Source organism: Psittacula echo (genome assembly GCF_963264785.1).
Source record: "Psittacula echo genome assembly, chromosome: 23".
Classification (NCBI taxonomy): Eukaryota; Metazoa; Chordata; class Aves; order Psittaciformes; family Psittacidae; genus Psittacula; species Psittacula echo.
Window position 1 is genome coordinate 963,459 of NC_137748.1, and position 18,078 is coordinate 981,536.

Sequence of the window (18,078 nt, forward strand, 5' to 3'; positions counted from 1 at the left end):
GGGTGTGTGCACAATGGGTGCCTATGGGGGTGTGTGCACAACGGGTGAATGGGTGTCTATGGGTGTGTGTTCACAATGGGTGCCTATGGGGGTGTGTGTACAGATGTGTGTATGTCTATGGGTGTGCATGCTGTTTGCTTGCACAAGTGCCTGTGTGCTTGTGCTCCCTTGCACACTTGTGGCTGTGCACAGGCTTGCCCACCACCACCCCACAGCCTTCCACCTCACACACGCGTGTGCAGCAGCACCACACACCCATGTGTGTGCATACATACATGTATGTGTATATACATACATGTGCCCACACTGTGCCACCCTGCGGCCTGGCACCAACACCAAGATATTAAGGAGGATCTCGTGTCCGTGGGACCCTGATCTGTACACGAGAAATGCCATAGCTGTAGGCTACCATGGTGATAGGGTGCTGCACCCATGGGGTACCACAGCCATAGGGTACCACGACCATAGGTGCGATGGCCATAGATTGCACTGGCCATAGGATGCTGTGGCTGCAGGGTCCCATGACCATGGGTTCCCCTCGCCATAGGGAGCTGTGTCTGTAAGCTCCTGTGGCTTTAAGCCGCAGTGCTCTGAGGTCGCGTGTCGTAATCGTGTCTATAAACCTCTGTGCCCCCGCCATGCGCTGCCGGTGACTCGGTGTCACCTCGGGGCTGGTGCTGCGGTGGGAGCAGGATGTGGCCCATGCTGCTGCTGCTGCTGGTGTTGGGTGCGCTGGCATTGGTGGCCCATCGGCTGCTGGCCACCTCCAGCAACCCCTTTGCACGGCCCCCCCTGGAACCCCCCCGGCCACTGGTGACGGACCTGGGCGCCCGGGACAAGGTGCTGAAGCAGGGTGAGTGCTGGGCACACACTCTGTGTGTCTATCCATGCGCTCATGTGTGTGTCCGTGTGCCCATGTGTGTGTCCGTGTGCCCATGTGTGTGTCCGCGTGCCCGTGTGTGTCCGCGTGCCCGTGTGTGTCCGCGTGCCCGTGTGTGTCCGTGTGCCCATGTGTGTGTCCGTGTGCCCATGTGTGTGTCCGCGTGCCCGTGTGTGTCCGCGTGCCCGTGTGTGTCCGCGTGCCCGTGTGTGTCCGTGTGCCCATGTGTGTGTCCGTGTGCCCATGTGTGTGTCCGCGTGCCCGTGTGTGTCCGCGTGCCCGTGTGTGTCCGTGTGCCCATGTGTGTGTCCGTGTGCCCATGTGTGTGTCCGCGTGCCCGTGTGTGTCCGCGTGCCCGTGTGTGTCCGTGTGCCCATGTGTGTGTCCGTGTGCCCATGTGTGTGTCTGTGTGCCCATGTGTGTGTCCGTGTGCCCACGTGTGTGTCTGTGTGCCCATGTGTGTGTCCGCGTGCCCGTGTGTTTCCGCGTGCCCATGTGTGTGTCCGTGTGCTCATGTGTGTGTCCGCGTGCCCATGTGTGTGTCTGTGTGCCCATGTGTGTGTCTGTGTGCCCATGTGTGTGTCCGCGTGCCCGTGTGTTTCCGCGTGCCCATGTGTGTGTCCGCGTGCCCATGTGTGTGTCTGTGTGCCCATGTGTGTGTCCGTGTGCCCATGTGTGTGTCCGTGTACCCATGTGTGTGTCCGTGTGCCCATGTGTGTGTCCGCGTGCCCATGTGTGTGTCCGTGTGCCCATGTGTGTGTCCGTGTGCCCATGTGTGTGTCCGTGTGCCCGTGTTTGTCCGTGTGCCCATGTGTGTGTCCGTGTGCCCATGTGTGTGTCCGCGTGCCCATGTGTGTGTCCGCGTGCCCATGTGTGTGTCCGTGTGCCCACGTGTGTGTCCGCGTGCCCATGTGTGTGTCCGTGTACTCACGTGTGTGTGTCCGTGTGCCCACGTGTGTGTCTGTGTGTGCAGGGTTCAGCACCCGGCGGGTGCCACCGGTGCTGGATGCTGTGGTCATCGGCAGTGGCATCGGGGGCCTGGCTGCTGCGGGCACCTTGGCCAAGGTGGGCAAGAGGGTGCTGGTGCTGGAGCAGCATGACCAGGCTGGCGGGTGCTGCCACAGCTTCCAGGAGCAGGGCTGTGAGTTCGATGTAGGTGAGGATCCCCCCAGGTACCCCCAAACCCTGTTATCATCGACCCCGGTACCCCTGAACCCGGCTGCCACCAGCCAGTGCTCACTGCCTGCGTGTGCCCATCTGTGCAGTGTGTGTCCGTGTGTGCAGGTAGATTCGGTGTGTACAGGTAGCGTGTGTCTGTGTGCAGGCAGTGTGTGTCTGTGTGTGTAGATGGCGTGCGCGGGTGAGTGGGCAGCGTGTGCCCATGGCTTATTGGTGGCTTTGGCACTTTACCGGAGTAAAGGTTGGCCTTGATGATCTTAAAGGTCTTTTCCAGCCTGGTTGATGTGTGCAGGCAACATGTCTGTGTGCAACGTGTCTGCATGAAATATGCATGCACACAGTCTGCATGCAGCACGGGGGCTCTGGCTGCGTGTCCCCACATACCCATGCACCTGATGTCCCCACGTCCCCACGTCCCCATGTCCCCACAGGCATCCACTACGTGGGGCAGATGCACGCGGGCAGCATGCTGCGCGTGGCGCTGGACCAGCTCACGGACGGGCAGCTCTGCTGGCAGCGCCTGCCTGACCCTTATGATGAGGTGACCCTGGGCCCGCGGTGCTACCAGCTCCGTGCTGGCAAAACCGCCTTTGCTGCTGCGCTGGAGGAGCAGTTCCCAGAGGAGAAGGCGGCCATCAGGGAGTTCATGAGGCTCTCCAAGGTGGGGGGACCTGGGAACGCCGCCCCATGGTGGTGGCGTTGTCCCAGGGGTGTGGGGCTGGGAATGTCAGCTTGGGATGTGGGTGTGGGGCTGGTGATGGGGATCATGTGGTAGGGAGGAGGGTGGTGGGTGGGCATGGTGGGGAAGGGGCAGTGAGAGTGCTGGGGACAAGGGTGATGGGCATGGAGGGGACAAAGTGATGGGGTGGTGGAGACATGGGTGATAGTCACGATATGGGACAGAAGTGATGGGAAAGGTGGGGACGCAGGTGGCAGTCATACTGGGAACAAAATGATGGTCCTGGTGGTGAAGGGATATTGGCAACGTTGTGGACACTGGTGGTGGTCGCGGTGTGGAAGGGGCATTGGGAGCACTGGGGCCGTGGTGACAGCATGGTGGTGACACGGGTGGCGCTGGGTGCTGGGGGCGGGCTGTCCCGGTGCAGGTGGCCTCGCGGCACGTGGCGCTGCTGGCGGTGCTGAAGATGGTGCCACGGTGCTTGGCCACGCTCCTGGTCCGCACCGGCCTCATCTACTGGATCTCGCCTGTGTTCCGCATGGCGGCCACCAGCCACAGCGAGGCCGTGGCGCGGCTGACGGACAACCGCGACCTGCGCGCCCTGCTCTGCTACTTCTTCTATGGTCAGCGGCCATCACGATACGGAGGGCACTGTCACGATAGGGAGGGGCCGTTGGGATAGGGAGGGGCTGTTGCAATAGAGAGGAGGCCTCATGACAGGGAGGAGGTCGTGATGGGGAGGAGGTCATCGAGATAAGGAGGGCACCATGGTGATGGAGCAGGGGTGTATTGCAATAGGGGATGTTGCATCGTTGGTAGAGGAGGGCCAAGTGATAAGGGAGGGCCATGTCACGGCAGGGAATGGCAGCAGCATGATAGGGAAGGGCTCTGTTGCAATGGGGCAGGCTGTGTCATGATATGGGGAGGGCCATGTTGCAGTAGGAAGGGCTGTGTCATGATAGAAGGTTTGTCATGACAGCAGAAGGATGAGTTGTGACAGGAGAAGGCAGCCTCATGATAGGGGAGGGCTGTATCTCAATAGAGGGTGGCTGTATCACAGTGGGGGACGGCTGTATCACAGTAAGGGAGGGCTGTATCATGACAGTGAGGGCTGTATCACAATAGGGGAGGGCTGTGTCACAATAGGGGAGGGCTGTATCACAATAGTGGAGGGCTGTATTACGATAGGGAAGGGCTGTATCGCAATGGGAGAGGGCTGTATCATAATAGGGGAGGGCTGTATCACAGTAGGGAGGGCTGTATCACGATAGGGAGGGCTGTATCGCAATGGAGGGGGACTGTATCACCATGAGGGGGGCTGTATCACAGTAGGGAGGGCTGTATCACGATAGGGAGGGCTGTATCGCAATGGAGGGGGACTGTATCATGATGAGGAGGGCTGTATCACAGTAGGGGGGGCTGTATCACAATAGAGAGTGCTGTATCACAATGGGGGGGGCTGTATCGCAATAGAGAGAGCTGTATCACAATGGGGGGGCTGTATCACAATACAGAGAGCTGCATCGCAATGGGGAGGGCTGTATTGCAATGGGGGGGCTGTATCGCAATGGGGGGGCTGTATCACAATACAGAGAGCTGTATTGCAATGGGGGGGCTGTATCGCAATGGGGGGGCTGTATCGCAATGGGGGGGCTGTATCACAATACAGAGAGCTGTATTGCAATGGGGGGGGCTGTATCGCAATGGGGGGGCTGTATCACAATGGGGGGGCTGTATCACAATACAGAGAGCTGTATTGCAATGGGGGGGGCTGTATCGCAATGGGGGGGCTGTATCACAATACAGAGAGCTGTATTGCAATGGGGGGGGCTGTATCACAATGGGGGGGGCTGTATCACAATGGGGGGGGCTGTATCGTGATGTCCGCAGGCACGGCCCCACAGGACTCCAGCTTCCTGGTGAATGTGCTCATGGTTCACCACTACCAGCGCGGTGCCTGGTACCCGCGGGGGGGGGCCAGCGAGGTCGCTTTTCACGCCGTGCCCCTCATCGAGCGCGCGGGGGGGGCCGTGCTCGTGCGTGCCCCCGTCAGCCGCATCCTCGTGTCCCCCGACGGCGCCGCCGTGGGTGAGCCCTGATCCCTCCCTCCGCCGTGCGGGCACGGTGGGTCCTGAGCCCCCCTGACCCCTCCCGCCCCCAGGGGTGGCGGTGCAGAAGGGGCCCAGCGAGGAGGAGGAGGTGGAGATCTTCGCCCCCATCGTCATCTCCGACGCTGGCGTCTTCAACACCTTCGGCAAGCTGCTGCCCCCCCGGCTCCGCAGCCACCCGGGTACCGTGTCCCCAGCATCCCCGTGTCCCCGCCGCTCCCGGCGTCCCCTCGCAGCCGGGGTGCCACCGCTGTGTCCCTGCAGAGGTGAGCTCCCGCCTGGCCATGGTGCGGCACGGAATGGGCTCCTTCCTGGTGTTCGTGGGGCTGCGGGGCAGCGCGGCCGAGCTGCGCCTGCCCCCCACCAACTTCTGGATCTACCCCCACAACGACCTGGATACCATGTACGGGCCCCCAGTGAGCTGGGGTGGGCATGGGGAGGGGGGCGGGCAGGGGCTGGGTGGGATGTACAGTGGTTGGGTGCAGGGTGGTTGGGTGTGCAGTGAGTGGCTGGGTTGTACAGTGGTTGAGAGCATGGTGGACAGGTTGGAGGTACAGGGGTTGGGTGCGTGCCGGGTGCACAGTAATGGATTGGGTGCATGGTCATTGAGTGTATGGTGGTTGCGTTGGGTGCATGGTGGGTGCAGGGTGGTTGGGTTGGGTGCATGGTGGGTGCAGGGTGGTTGGGTTGGGTGCATGGTGGGTGCAGGGTGGTTGGGTTGGGTGCATGGCGGGTGCAGGGTGGTTGGGTTGGGTGCATGGTAGGTGCAGGGTGGTTGGGTTGGGTTGGGTGCATGGCGGGTGCAGGGTTGTTGGATTGGGTGCATGGTGGGTGGATTGGTTGTACAGTGGTGGGTGCACAGTGTTTGGGTCGGGTCTATGGCAGGTTGGATGCATGGTGGGTGGATTGGTTGTACATTGGTGGGTGCCGGGTGGACAGATCGGGTGTACAGTGGTGTTTGGGTGGCTGGGTTGGGTGTATGGCAGGTTGGGTGCACGCTGGGTGCATGGGGGGTGGTGGGTGCACGGCGCTGCCTGCTCTGCCCGCAGGATGACCCAGTACGCTGCTCTGAGTCGTGACGACGTCCCCGAGAACCTGGCCATGATGTTCATCACCTTCCCTGCCGCCAAGGACCCCACCTATGAGCAGCGGCACCCAGGTAAGGAAGGGGGGGTCCCCCAGCCGGGACTATGGCGCAGGCACCACCACCAGTGCCACATCCCGGGCTGATACCGGCACTGGTGGGCTTGTCACTGGTATCCCCCCTGTAGGCCGGTCCTGCATGACCATCCTGACCATGGCACGGTACGAGTGGTTCGAGGAGTGGGCTGGGACCCGAGCTAAGCACCGCGGTGCCCAGTACCAGCAGTACAAGATGAGCATTGCCCAGCGGCTGCTGGAGCGGGCACTGCAGCGCTTCCCTCACCTCCGTGACAAGGTGATGGCCTCTGCTGCATCCCCTGGAACCCTCGTGGGGACCAAGGGGGGCTGCAGGGATGGGGCGTCCTGTGGGGCTGGGTGCCTTGTGGGATGGGACGCCCCATGGGCATGAATGTAGAGTGGGGATTGTGTGCCCTATGGGTTGGGGTGCCCTATGGAATGTGCTTGGTGGGGTTGGGGTACCCTTGGGCTTGGGGTACCCAATGGGTATCCACCCAACAGAATGGGTGCCCAGTGGGGACCCCACAGAGCCATGGGGCAGCCCAGCCCCCAGCACCTTTGCACCAACCAGGCAGGCTTGGAGCTGTTGTGGCGGGACCTGCTGTTTGGTGGGAAGGGTGCCCCTGTGTCCCCTGTGCCCTGAGCCCCCCTTGTGCCCGTGCAGGTATTGTTCGTGGATGCAGCGTCCCCACTCACCAACCAGCACTACCTGGCAGCTCCCCGTGGGGAGATGTATGGGGCCGAGCACGACGTCGCCCGCTTCAGCCCGGCTGTGGTGGCCGCCATGAGAGCCGAGACACCCGTGAAGAACCTCTACCTGACGGGTAAGGGACCTGCATCCCCGCTGCCCCCGTGTCCCCCCTGCACAGGGGATGCCCTCCCGTGGTGGTGGCCGTGTCCCACGGCGCTGTCCCCAGGGCAGGACGTGTTCAGCTGTGGGCTGGCGGGGGCCCTGCACGGGGGGCTCATCTGCGCCTCCGCCGTCCTGGGCCGCCTGCTCTACGTGGACCTGCTGCTCCTCAAGAGGAGGATCAAGAGGCGCCAGGGCCGGCAAACGGCGTGACAGGGACAGCGCCTGGCTCAATGAACCCCTGTGTCCTGCTGGGCTGGGGACAGGGATGAGGTGGGATGGACATGGAGAGAGGGGCTGGGATGAAATGGGATGGAGATGGAGATGGGGATGGGAATAGATATGGACATAGGAATAGGGGTGAGGATGGGGATGAAATAGAATGGGGATGGGGATGAGATGAGATGGGATGGAGATAGGGGTGGTGATGGATTGGGATGGGGATGGGAATGGATAGGGACATAGGGATAGGAATGGGGATGAAATAGAATGGAGATGGGGATGAGATGGGATGGAGATAGGGGTGGGGATGGGTTGGAGTGGGGATGGGAATGGATAGGGACATAGGGATAGGGATGGGGATGAAATAGATGGAATGGGGATGGAGATGAAGAAGGGAATGGGAACAGAGATAGGGGCAGGGGCAGGGTGTCAGGGCCCCACCCGGCAAAGTCCAGGCTGCACCCACAAACACTGCCCCCCGGAACCTTCTCCCTTGCTCCCTGGTCCCCTCCGACCCCCCCCCATCCCAGGAAGCAGCGCAGCAGAGAGCTTTGGCACTTTAAACACAATAAATAGAGACCTCCATGGCCCCATGTCCTGCCCTGGTCCTCAAGGACCCATGGAGGGGGGATTGGCGGCATGGGCCCGGGTATCTGGGGCGCATTGACCTGGGCATTGCAGGGGGGCATCTGGGTGACCAGGAGCTGGGGTCTGTGCCCCCCCTGGGAAGGGCAGCGCTGTCCTCAGGGGGTGACTCCTAGAAGCTGGTCTGGGGGGGCTGAGCCCCAGGGCCTCGGCCGCACTCGGGGCACAGCCCCTGCAGTGGGGGGTACAGGAAGGGCTTCGCTGTCACCTGCGGGGGTCAGTGGGAGAGGCATGTGGCACCCATAGTCCCTCATGCCCTGATGAGCCCCATAGCCCTAGCACCACCACCCCACGCCCACGGCACCCATCACACCATAGCCCCAGCCCCCATCACACTGTACCATCACCACCCACCACCCCACATCCCCATCGCCCAATGCCCTCAGTACCCGCTGCCCGCGGGACCCACCTCGCTGTATGGGAGGGGCTCGATTCCCGCGGACAGCGCGGGCAGAGCGGGCAGCGGCGCCAGCGGGGGGGGCGCGGGGCCGCGGCGGTCCCCGTGGGGCGGGGGGGGCGCGGGGTCGCGGCAGACGTAGATGATCACGATGAGGAAGACGATGGCCATGAGGGTGACGATGATGATGATGAAGAACATGGTCCTGGGGACACCGCGAGGCATGTGCTGGGGAATGGAGGATCCCCCGTTCACAGGCACCTCTATGGGGTGCCCCTGCCCGCCCCCCCCGGAACCCAGGCTTCCTGGCACCCTCATTGCCAGAGCCGGACTCCGGACTCTGGTGCCCCGGGGGCACCCCACTCCCTGTGCCCAGCACTCGGCACCGGGCGCCCTTTGCACCCTCCCTGCCCCACTGTGCACTTTGCCCTGGGTGCGGGCTCGGGGGGGACCCTGGGCACTCTGGGGCCATAGGGCTGGCACCCTGTGGTGGGAGGGGGGCTCTGTCCTCTGGTGCTGCAAAGGGAGGGGGTGTCCCACACTGAGGGGGTGCAATGGGGTCCCCAAGGACTGGGTGCTCCTGGTGCCTCCCTGGGGACGGGGACCTGGCATCTGCCCCCAGCCCTGCTGCACCCATCGCCCTCCTTGGGGTGTCCCTCATCCCTCCCTCCTCCTTCCCCATCTCGGGAAGCTTGGGGGGCCCTGCTCAGCTCCGTGTCCCCGTGTGCACCCCACCCCCCGGCCTGGAGACACCTCGGGGCTTGCCCCCACCTCTGTCCTTCCCCACCACATCTGGCTCCCAGCTGTGGGATGGGGCCCTTCCCCATGCTGCTGATGTGGTGGCCAGCATGGCTTGTGTCCTGTGTCCCCATGTTCCCATGTCCCCATATCTCCATATCTCCAGCGGCCCCATGTCCCCCTAACCCCATATCCCCCATGTCTGTGTATGTGCAGTGTCCACATGCGTGTACACATGCATGTGCAGCGCACACTTGGTGTGCAGGGAGCCAGCATAACGAGGGGTGCCTGGGGAGGTTTATGGGGTGCAGAGGCTGGCGCATGGGGTGCCCAGATTGACACAAGGAGCCCATGGGGTTTATGGGGTGCAGGGGGTGACATGGGATGCTCAGGTGGCTCCCGGGGTGTACAAGGTGGCACAGGGGCTGCCCAGCGCTGCGCATGGGGTGAGCATGGGGTGCACATGGGGCACGCAAGGGGTGCACAGGGTGGCACAGGGGGTGCACAGGGACCATCCTCACACAGGTCGTGCCAGAGCAGAGCGGGCAGCGATGCCGAAGGATCCGGCTCATCCCGATCCCGCAGGTGTGAGGAGGAGCCGGCTCAGGACCGTAAGCTCCCCAAAGCCGATCAGAGCCCTGAGCCCTGGGCGGGGGGGTGCCCGCGCCGTGCCCCCCGTGCCGAGGTGAGCGCAGGAGCTGCGCAGGGGCTGGCGCCAGTGGCAGAGGGGACCCTGGGTGGGGACACACAAAGGGGCGGTTTGGGCGCAGGGGGCTGGGGCTGCTCTAACCTGGATCATCCCCCCGAGGGGTTCCTGCTGCCCGGGCACGGGTCACGAGAGGCTCCAGTGGCGTAATTGGCTCAAGGGCTTAAGGAGGGATTTGCCTCCACACGACCTCCTGTGCCCCCGGCAGGTCCCACATGGGCCCCCCCCGTACATCCCATCCCTCCCTGTGCACTGAGTGTGCCGGGTCTCAGCCGTGGCTGTGGGCACAGAGCCGTGGCCATGGGGCAGGACGGTGCCGGGGTTTTATTTTGGCTCCTAATTACAGGGTGGGATTAAATCCGGGCTGGAGGCAGAAATAGCCCTGAAGGCAGGTGGGTGCCGGCGGCCAAACCCGGCCGGACACGTGGGCATCCAACCGCAGGGTGCACATGCTGCGCACACATACACACACATGCACACACACGTACACATGCATGTACACACACATGTACACACACACATACACACACACGTACACACATGTACATATGCATGTACACACACACGTACACACACGTACACACATGTACACACGTACACACACATACACACACATACACACATGCACATGCATGTACACACACACGTACACACACGTACACACATGTACACACGTACACACACGTACACACATATACACACATGTACACACACACATACACACACGTACACACATGTACACACATGCACACACACATGTACACACATGCACATGCATCCCGCAGCGCATGGAGCCTCCCCAGCCCCATGGATGTCTCTGTGTGCTTCTCTGCCACAGCGCCACCAGCTCCATTGGGCACTGTCCCCAAGTGACCCTGTCCCATCACTGCCCGGTTCCCAGCCCAGAACGGCGCTGGAAGGGACACATGGGGCAGCCGGGCACTGGTGCCACCCCAGCACGGCCACGCCAGGGTGGGACACGCTCTTGTCCCCACCAAACCCCGGTGTTGGCACAAGCGGGGCACCCCCGGCGTGCCTCAGTTTCCCCGTCAGGGTGCGGGGCTGGGGGCTGAGATGCTTCTGTGCAGACGGGTGTGCACAGCCGGGTGTCCCTGTCCCCTCCCGGCCGCTGCTCCCTGGGGACAGGGGCGCCGCAGTGGGGACCGTGTGTGCCTCCATCCCCATCCCCATGCCCTGACCTGCTCCTGCCCCGCTCTAGCCCCGCACCTCCTGCCTCGCCGCGGCCCCTCTCCCCTCCCTCGGCCCGGCCGATCCCGCTCCGGCTCCTCTGCTTGGAGCCAGTTTTTCCATAGCTCCTTCCAAGAGCCGCTAATGAGAAACAAACGGGATCGGCCGGCCGCTGCCGTTACGGCTCACACACCGCCGGCGGCGTCCCCGGGCATCCCCATCCTGCCCATCCTGCACTGTTCCTGTGCATCCCAATCCTGTCTATTCTGCACCATCCCCAGGCATCCCCATCCTGCCCATCCTGCACTATTCCTGGGCATCCGCATCCTGCCCACCCAGCACCATCCTGGTCATCCCCATCCTGCCCATTCTGCATCATCCCCAGGCATCCCCATCCTGCCCACCCAGCGCTATTCCTGGGCATCCCCATCCTGCCCACCCAGCACCATCTTGGCCATCCCTATCCTGCTCATCCAGCACCATCTCGGGCATCCTCATCCTGCTTATGCACTGCTGCCCCTCGGCACCTCCATCCTTTCCACATGCCACAGTTCCCAGGCATCTCCATCCTGTCCATCCAGCCATCAACCCTGGGAATCCCTGTCCTGCCCATCTAGGACATCTAGGAATTTCCATGCTGTCTTTGTGCCACCACCCCAGGTCACCTTCAACCTGCTCATCCCAGGTCATCTTCATCCTTCCCATCCAGCACCATCCCAACACGTTTTCATCCAGTTTATCCAGCACCAGACCTGGCCATTTCCATCCTGCCAATCCAGCACCATTCCTACATCTCCATCCTGCCCATGCACCACTGCTACGGGCTCGTCCAGGCATTTTCATCCTGCCCATGGGCATCTCTCCTGGGCATTTCCATTCTTCTCATGCACCTCAGGGCACGTCTCTCCCACCACAGAGCAGTGCTAGGGCAGGGTCCCACCGTTCCCCTCAGCAGCCTCCTCCGTGTGTGTGTCCCAGCAGGGACGTGGCCGTGGCCAGGGCCAGGCACAGGAGGTGTGAGGGAGTCCCAAGCTGTCCCCCCCGCCGTGTCCCCCCCGGCTGCCGTGGCTCAGCTGGGGCCGCAGCCAAGCCCAAGCTCTTCCAGTTGGCCTCAGTTATCTGCAGCTCCGGAGCCAGTCACATTTTCCACTGAGCCTGTTTGTGTTTGAAAGCAGCCGGGAGGAGGGGAGAGGAAGGAGCGCGGGAGAAGGGCAGAGACCCCCTGGGATCCGGGTTCACACCATGGAAAGTGGGACGGTGCCTTTGTGGAGGCAGGGATGGGAGCAAGATTGTTGTCCAGCAGCAACTGGAGGTGGGAGTGGGATGAAGGAATGGGATCGGTAGCAACGATGGGAGCAGTACCTGGGATGGGAGCGTGGCTGCAGATTGAGCATCACCTGGAGATGGTACCCAAGAATGGAGCCATGACCCATGATGGAAGCATGGCCTGAGGGTGGGAGGGCAGTTTGGGTGTGGAAGCAGCACCCACGGATGGAGCAGCACCCATGCATGGATCAGCACCTGTGGGTGGAGGAGCACCCAGGGATGGTGCAGTGTCCATGGATGGGGCAGCACCCGCGAATGGAGCAGCACCCAGGGATGGAACAGCACCCAGGGATGGAGCAGCACCCAAGGATGGCACAGTGCCCATGGAGGAGTGGTGCCCATAGACGGAGCAGCACCCATGGATAGAGCAGCACTCGGGGATGGAGTGGTGTCCATGACTGGCGCAGTGCCCATGGAAGGAGCAGCACACAGCTGGCGCAGATGGTGGATGAGCCGAGCCCTTCTGCTCCCCATTGTCACAGGCTTGATGCTCGCGGCTCCCTCCTCATCCTCAAGCTGCGGGCCCGGGGCAGTGCAATCCCCGCAGGGGCTGCGGGGCAGGGCCGGTTCCTCGAGCGCAGGAGCAGGGGCCAGGAGCGGGCTCGGCCGGAGGGGACGTCACCGGGGCCGGATCCTCGCCCGCTTCCTCGAAGGAGCCGCCGCTGCGTGCCAGGGTGACGCTGGCGGCTCGGGCCTGACCTGGTTTCTCTCCTCCAGCCCTTCCCTGCTCCGGCTTCCCTCCGGCACGGCCTGGCCGCGGCCAGAGCGAGCGCCGAGCGCGCCGCCGGCTTCCTGTGGGCGGCGGGAATTTGGCCCCGTCCGGAGGGGCTGGAGCCGGACACGGAGAAGCGCGCCCAGCCCCGACACCGGCACCGGCAGCCCCGACAGCGGCACCGGCAGCACCGGCAGCGGCACCGGCAGCGGCACCGGCAGCGCCGCAGTTCCATCGGGAACCGGCCCGGCTGCGGGGATGTGGGAGCACGGAGGGAAGTGGCAAAGGGGTGGCCTATGTGGGTCTTGTGTGGGCACAGCTTTGAGCAGGCAATGCATGGCACAGGCATGTGAACCCAGCTGGTGCTGCCCAGCACACACAGGAGCATGAGCAGGGGTTGCACATGTGTTACACACCCATGGATTATAGGTGCTTGCATTGCACACTCAGATGCACACGTGCAGGGCTTGCACACACGGGGTTGCACACACGTTGCATACACACGGGTTATAGGTGCATGTGTTGCACACACAGATGCATGTGTGCAGTGCTTGTACATGCAGCCCCACAGCCCATCTCCGTCCTCTTCCCCTGGGAGGTGGCTCCAGCTGCTCGTCGTCTCTGCCTGGGAGAGGAAACACCGAGATTCCCAGTCTGACATGCTCTGTGGCCCACAGGAGACCAGGTTTAGGGACATAGGGCTGGTGGCTGGCGGCTGGCGGGTGCTCAAGCCTATATTAGACATCAGAGAATCCCCAAAGGCCTGGCTGTGCAGCCAGAGTAGGACTGCTCAGGGAGCTCAGATCAGCCGGCTCCTGGCAGCTTGCTGGGGCTGGGAGCTGGGAGCTGCTCCAGTGGGAAGCATCCCAGGATGCTGCTGTGGGCAGGGTGATGGGGTCCTGGGGGATCTGTGAGTGTGGGGGAGCTGGATGGGGGGAGAGGGGAACGGACAGAGCCGATGGAGGAGAGGGGATGGATAGAGCAGGGAGAGGGAGGGAGGATTTGGGGGCATGGAAAAGGAGGGAGGGAGGAAGGGGTGGAGGCAATAAAGGAATGTAAAGTAGGAGGGTGGATGGCTGGATGGATGAGTGGGTGGAAGGATGAGTGGATGTATGTATGTATGGATGGATGGATGGATGGACGGATGGACGGATGGATGGATGGTGAGGGACAGACAGCTGTGTCATGTCCAAGAGGGACACTTAGCGTGGTGTCATCACACCCTAAAAGCCAAAAGCCCCCCTTGGTGTCACCTCCTATTCCCTCTTTGCCTCAGGCCCTCTCCATCCTGCAGCGCAGCACCACCCCGCTGGTGCCCATGGTGTGTCCCCATTGCTGCTCACGGCACCGTGTGGATATCCCACCCTTTCCCATGCCCCCCGCAGCGCTGCGCAGCTCCCGCAGCCCACCCGGGCTGGGCAGGCTGGGGATGACCCCGCACATCAAGGGGGTCCCTCCCGCACCTCCCGCTCCCTCCCCGGCCCTGGCCCGGCACCGCTGCCGACGTGGAGGCTGCGCTGGGACGTGTCCGCGGCGGCGGGAGCCAAGGGCATCGCCTGGCCCGGGCTGGGGGTCTGCGCCCGCCCCTCCGACGGGAGGCACCGCCCGCGGCAGCACCGGGCCCGGGCCCGCAGGGAGGCGGCTGCTCCCGGCCGGGGCGCACGGACGGGGCCGAGGGGACCCCGCTGCTGCCCCTCGCAGGGGGCTCTGTGCGCACCAAGGGGGTGCCCATGGGGACCCCGTGCGTGCCTCAGTTTCCCTCCGGCTCAAGCTGTGCTCGGGCAGGGACCGGAACGGGGCTTTTTTGGGGGAGAAAATGACTTTTCTTGGCTTTTCCCCGATTTCATCCCTTTGAAATCCTTTTGTTGAAGGGCCCCGCCCCCTCCGCACATGTCCCGCCCTTCCCCTCTCCCATCCCCCCCCCCCCATTCTTTCCCAACCCCCCCCTCTATATTTCCACGATGGCCGGATCCTGCTGCCAAAGCGGCTGGGACGGGACGTGGCAGGGACGGATGGATGGGGGATGCCGTGGAAATGGGGGACATGGAAGGGATGTGGGAGATCCCCATGGGAATGGGAAACACCATGGTAATGCGGGGACATGGTGGGAGTGTGGGACCCTGTGGTAATGCAGGTACACCATGGGGATAGGGAGGACATCCTGTGAGTATGGAGAACCCCATGGGTATGTGGGTCATGGAAGGGATGGAGGGAACCCCATGGGAATGGGGGAGACCATGGGGGTGGTGGGGGAACATTGTGGGGATGGGAGACATGGAAGGGGTGAGGGGTCCCCATAGGGTTGGGGGACACGGAAGGGATGGGGGGTCCTGATGGGGAGCAGCAGCCTGCAAGGGAAGAGTTAACCCCCCTTTGTCCATGCTGATCCCCTGGGCAGGGAACTGGGATGAACTGGGGTGGGGGGAGCCGGGAGGAAGGTGCTGACGTGGGGCTGGGAAGTGGCTGGGGGAGGAGGAGGAGGAGGAAGAGCTGAGGCTGGGCTGGAGCATTGCTGCTGCTTGGGCTCAGATCCAGCTGGAGGGACCCCTCATCGGGGGTAGTGGAGATGGAGGGGCCGGGCTGGGGGGGCCGGGCTGGGGGGCACAGACTCAGCTCCCCTGCCCGGCCCCACCCAGCTCTGCTTTCCTTGGGGTGGACGGATTCTGCCCCACAACTGAGCCAGGCCTCCCAGCCCCATGGGCCCTGGGACCCCCAGCTTTGGGGATCCCCTTCCCCATGGACCCGGCAACTCTCTGGAGCAAGAGGTGGGGGTAGCTAGGTGTGGAGGTTGGAGGACCCCCATGGATGTGGGACTTTGGAGCACCGGTGCCCCTGCACCTCTCAGGAGGCATCCACCTCATCCACACCTTGTCTGTCCATCTGTCCATCCTGCACCATACACCCCCCCCCTCCTGCCTGTGTCTGGATGACCCCTGCCCCCAAATCTGAACCAAATCATTCCCAATGTGATAAACCACAGGCCAAGACCCCCCCAGCCCAACCATCCAGCAATGTCAACCCCAACACAACCACCACCAACCCAAACACCCCAACCACCCACCCAGCAGCTCCAACCCAACAACCCAAAAATCCCAACGCAACATCAGCAAACCACCAACCTCAACCTGACAACACAGAGATGCCAATCACCCCCAACAACCCAACAACCCCAACTACCACTCACCAATAACCCCAACCACCCCTAACAACCCCAACCACCACCCTCCAATCCCAACCACCCCCAACAACCCCAACCACCACCCAACAACCCCAACCACCCCTAACAACCCCAACCACCACCCTCCAATCCCAATCACCACCACGAACCCCAACCACCACCCAACAACCCCAACCACCACCGAACAACCCCAACCACCTCCCAACAACCCCAACCACCTCCCAACAACCCCAACCACCCCAAACAACTCACCAATCCCAACCACCCCCAACAGCCCCAACTACCACCCAACAACCCCAACCACCTCCCACCAATCCCAGCCACCCCCAACAACCCAACAGCCCCAACTACCACCCACCAATAACCCCAACCACCCCTAACAACCTCAACCACCACCCAACAACCCCAACCACCACCCAACAACCCCAACCACCACCCAACAACCTCAACCACCCCCAACAACCCATCAACCCCAACCACCACCCAACAACCCCAACCACCACCCAACAACCCCAACCACCCCCAACAACCCCAACCACCACCCAACAACCTCAACCACCCCAAACAACCCACCAATCCCAACCACCCCCAACAGCCCCAACCACCACCCAACAACCCCAACCACCTCCCACCAATCCCAGCCACCCCCAACAACCCAACAACCCCAACTACCACCCACCAATAACCCCAACCACCCCTAACAACCCCAACCCGACCTCCCCATCCAGTGCCCAACTCCCCTCTGGGAGTGAGACACCCCCCCAGAACCAGCACTGGGGAGGTTGGTGCTGGATGTGCCCAATGTCCTTTGGGAAGCAGGGGCCTATTGCTGACAGGGGAGTCCTGGATCCCCAGGGTGTCCCCCACAGCCGGGGTCCCACTGGCCGGGGCAGTGGAGGGTGCGAGGCTGTGCTGGGAGCCCCATCCATGGCCACGTGGCACCGGAGCCATGGTCCCCGCCAGGCCCCGGGCTCCCGGCCAGCCCGTGGCGGATGAGGTCACCCGGCGCTGTGCCGGCAGGAATCCCAGCCAGGCTGCAGTGCCGGCAGCAGCCTGGGAGCCCTCATGTCCCCATCCCCGTCACATCCCCATCCCCTTCCTCATTCCCATCCCCATTACAATCCCATCCCCATCCCCATCATATCCTCATCCCCACCCTCATCCCCATCCATACCCCATCCCCATCCCCCAAAGATGCTTTTCCTGTGGGTGGAATGATGAGGGTGAGGGGGACCCTGTCCAAAAGTCCTGGGGGCTGTGGAGAGATTGAGGGGACCCCCACATCCCTCCCCATCCCATGGTCCAGCTGGGATGGAGCTGGGAGCATTGCCCATTCCCCAGGATGCCCCGGCGGAGGGTGGGGGGGAGGGGGGAGCAGCAAATTCTTCAATGAAACTGAAAAGGACGAAAAAAGGGAAAGGTTGGGGGGGGAGGAGGAGGGAAATTAGGAGCGAGTCGGGAACTGCAACGGAAAATGTTCGGCGTGGACTCGGCCCTCAGAGTTTCCATCCCAGCTCCCTGAGCCCAGACAGCGGGGCCCGGGCTGGGCTAGGGCTCCCAGCCCCCCCCCAAACCCCTGTGGTGACCCCCGGGGTCCCCCTCAGCTCCCCTGCTTTGTGGGGTGCAGATGGGTGGGATGAGCCCGCCAGGAGGGACCCAGTCCCGGGATGCGGGGTTCAGAGGGGTGGGATGAGGTTCCCAGCCCCGAGAAGGGGGCAAAGCCCAAACCCCCTCCTTGCTGGTTCCATCCCAGCAGAGGGACCCTCGTGCTGCGGTTGTCACCTCCATGTCCCCCGTTCAAGCCGGGCTCCCCGGACACCCCGCTGGGGACAGGATCACCCCATTGCGGCCCCCCCGGCAGCGGTACCCGCGCCGGGCAGCGGCGTGGCGCTGGCAGCCCCATTAGAGCCGTTTGCCCGTCCCGGTTGGAGAGGCTGGAAATAGCCGGGAGTCGCGGCCCGTGATTACCGGGTTTTGCCCTGCCCGCCACAATTGACGGTGCCGAGGGCAGGAATAGCCCGGGCGGAGCCGGGTTGCGGGCTGCGGGCGGGCTGGGACGGGGAAACTGAGGCACCGAGTTCCCCACCACATCCCCATGGGGAGTGAGGT

General features: G+C 63.1%; 1 protein-coding gene across 1 annotated transcript; it reads left to right on the forward strand.

The window, feature by feature from the left end:
* Positions 1 to 702: 702 nt before the first annotated feature.
* On the forward strand, positions 703 to 7,070 carry LOC308229300 (all-trans-retinol 13,14-reductase-like; the record flags this gene model as incomplete). The annotated part of the gene is made up of 11 exons (XM_080633255.1): positions 703 to 853; positions 1,854 to 2,036; positions 2,491 to 2,720; positions 3,166 to 3,361; positions 4,629 to 4,826; positions 4,900 to 5,028; positions 5,111 to 5,249; positions 5,896 to 6,005; positions 6,118 to 6,284; positions 6,672 to 6,831; positions 6,925 to 7,070. 11 exons carry the CDS (start codon positions 703 to 705, stop codon positions 7,068 to 7,070), a joined length of 1,809 nt encoding a protein of 602 aa, XP_080489381.1.
* Positions 7,071 to 18,078: the final 11,008 nt, after the last annotated feature.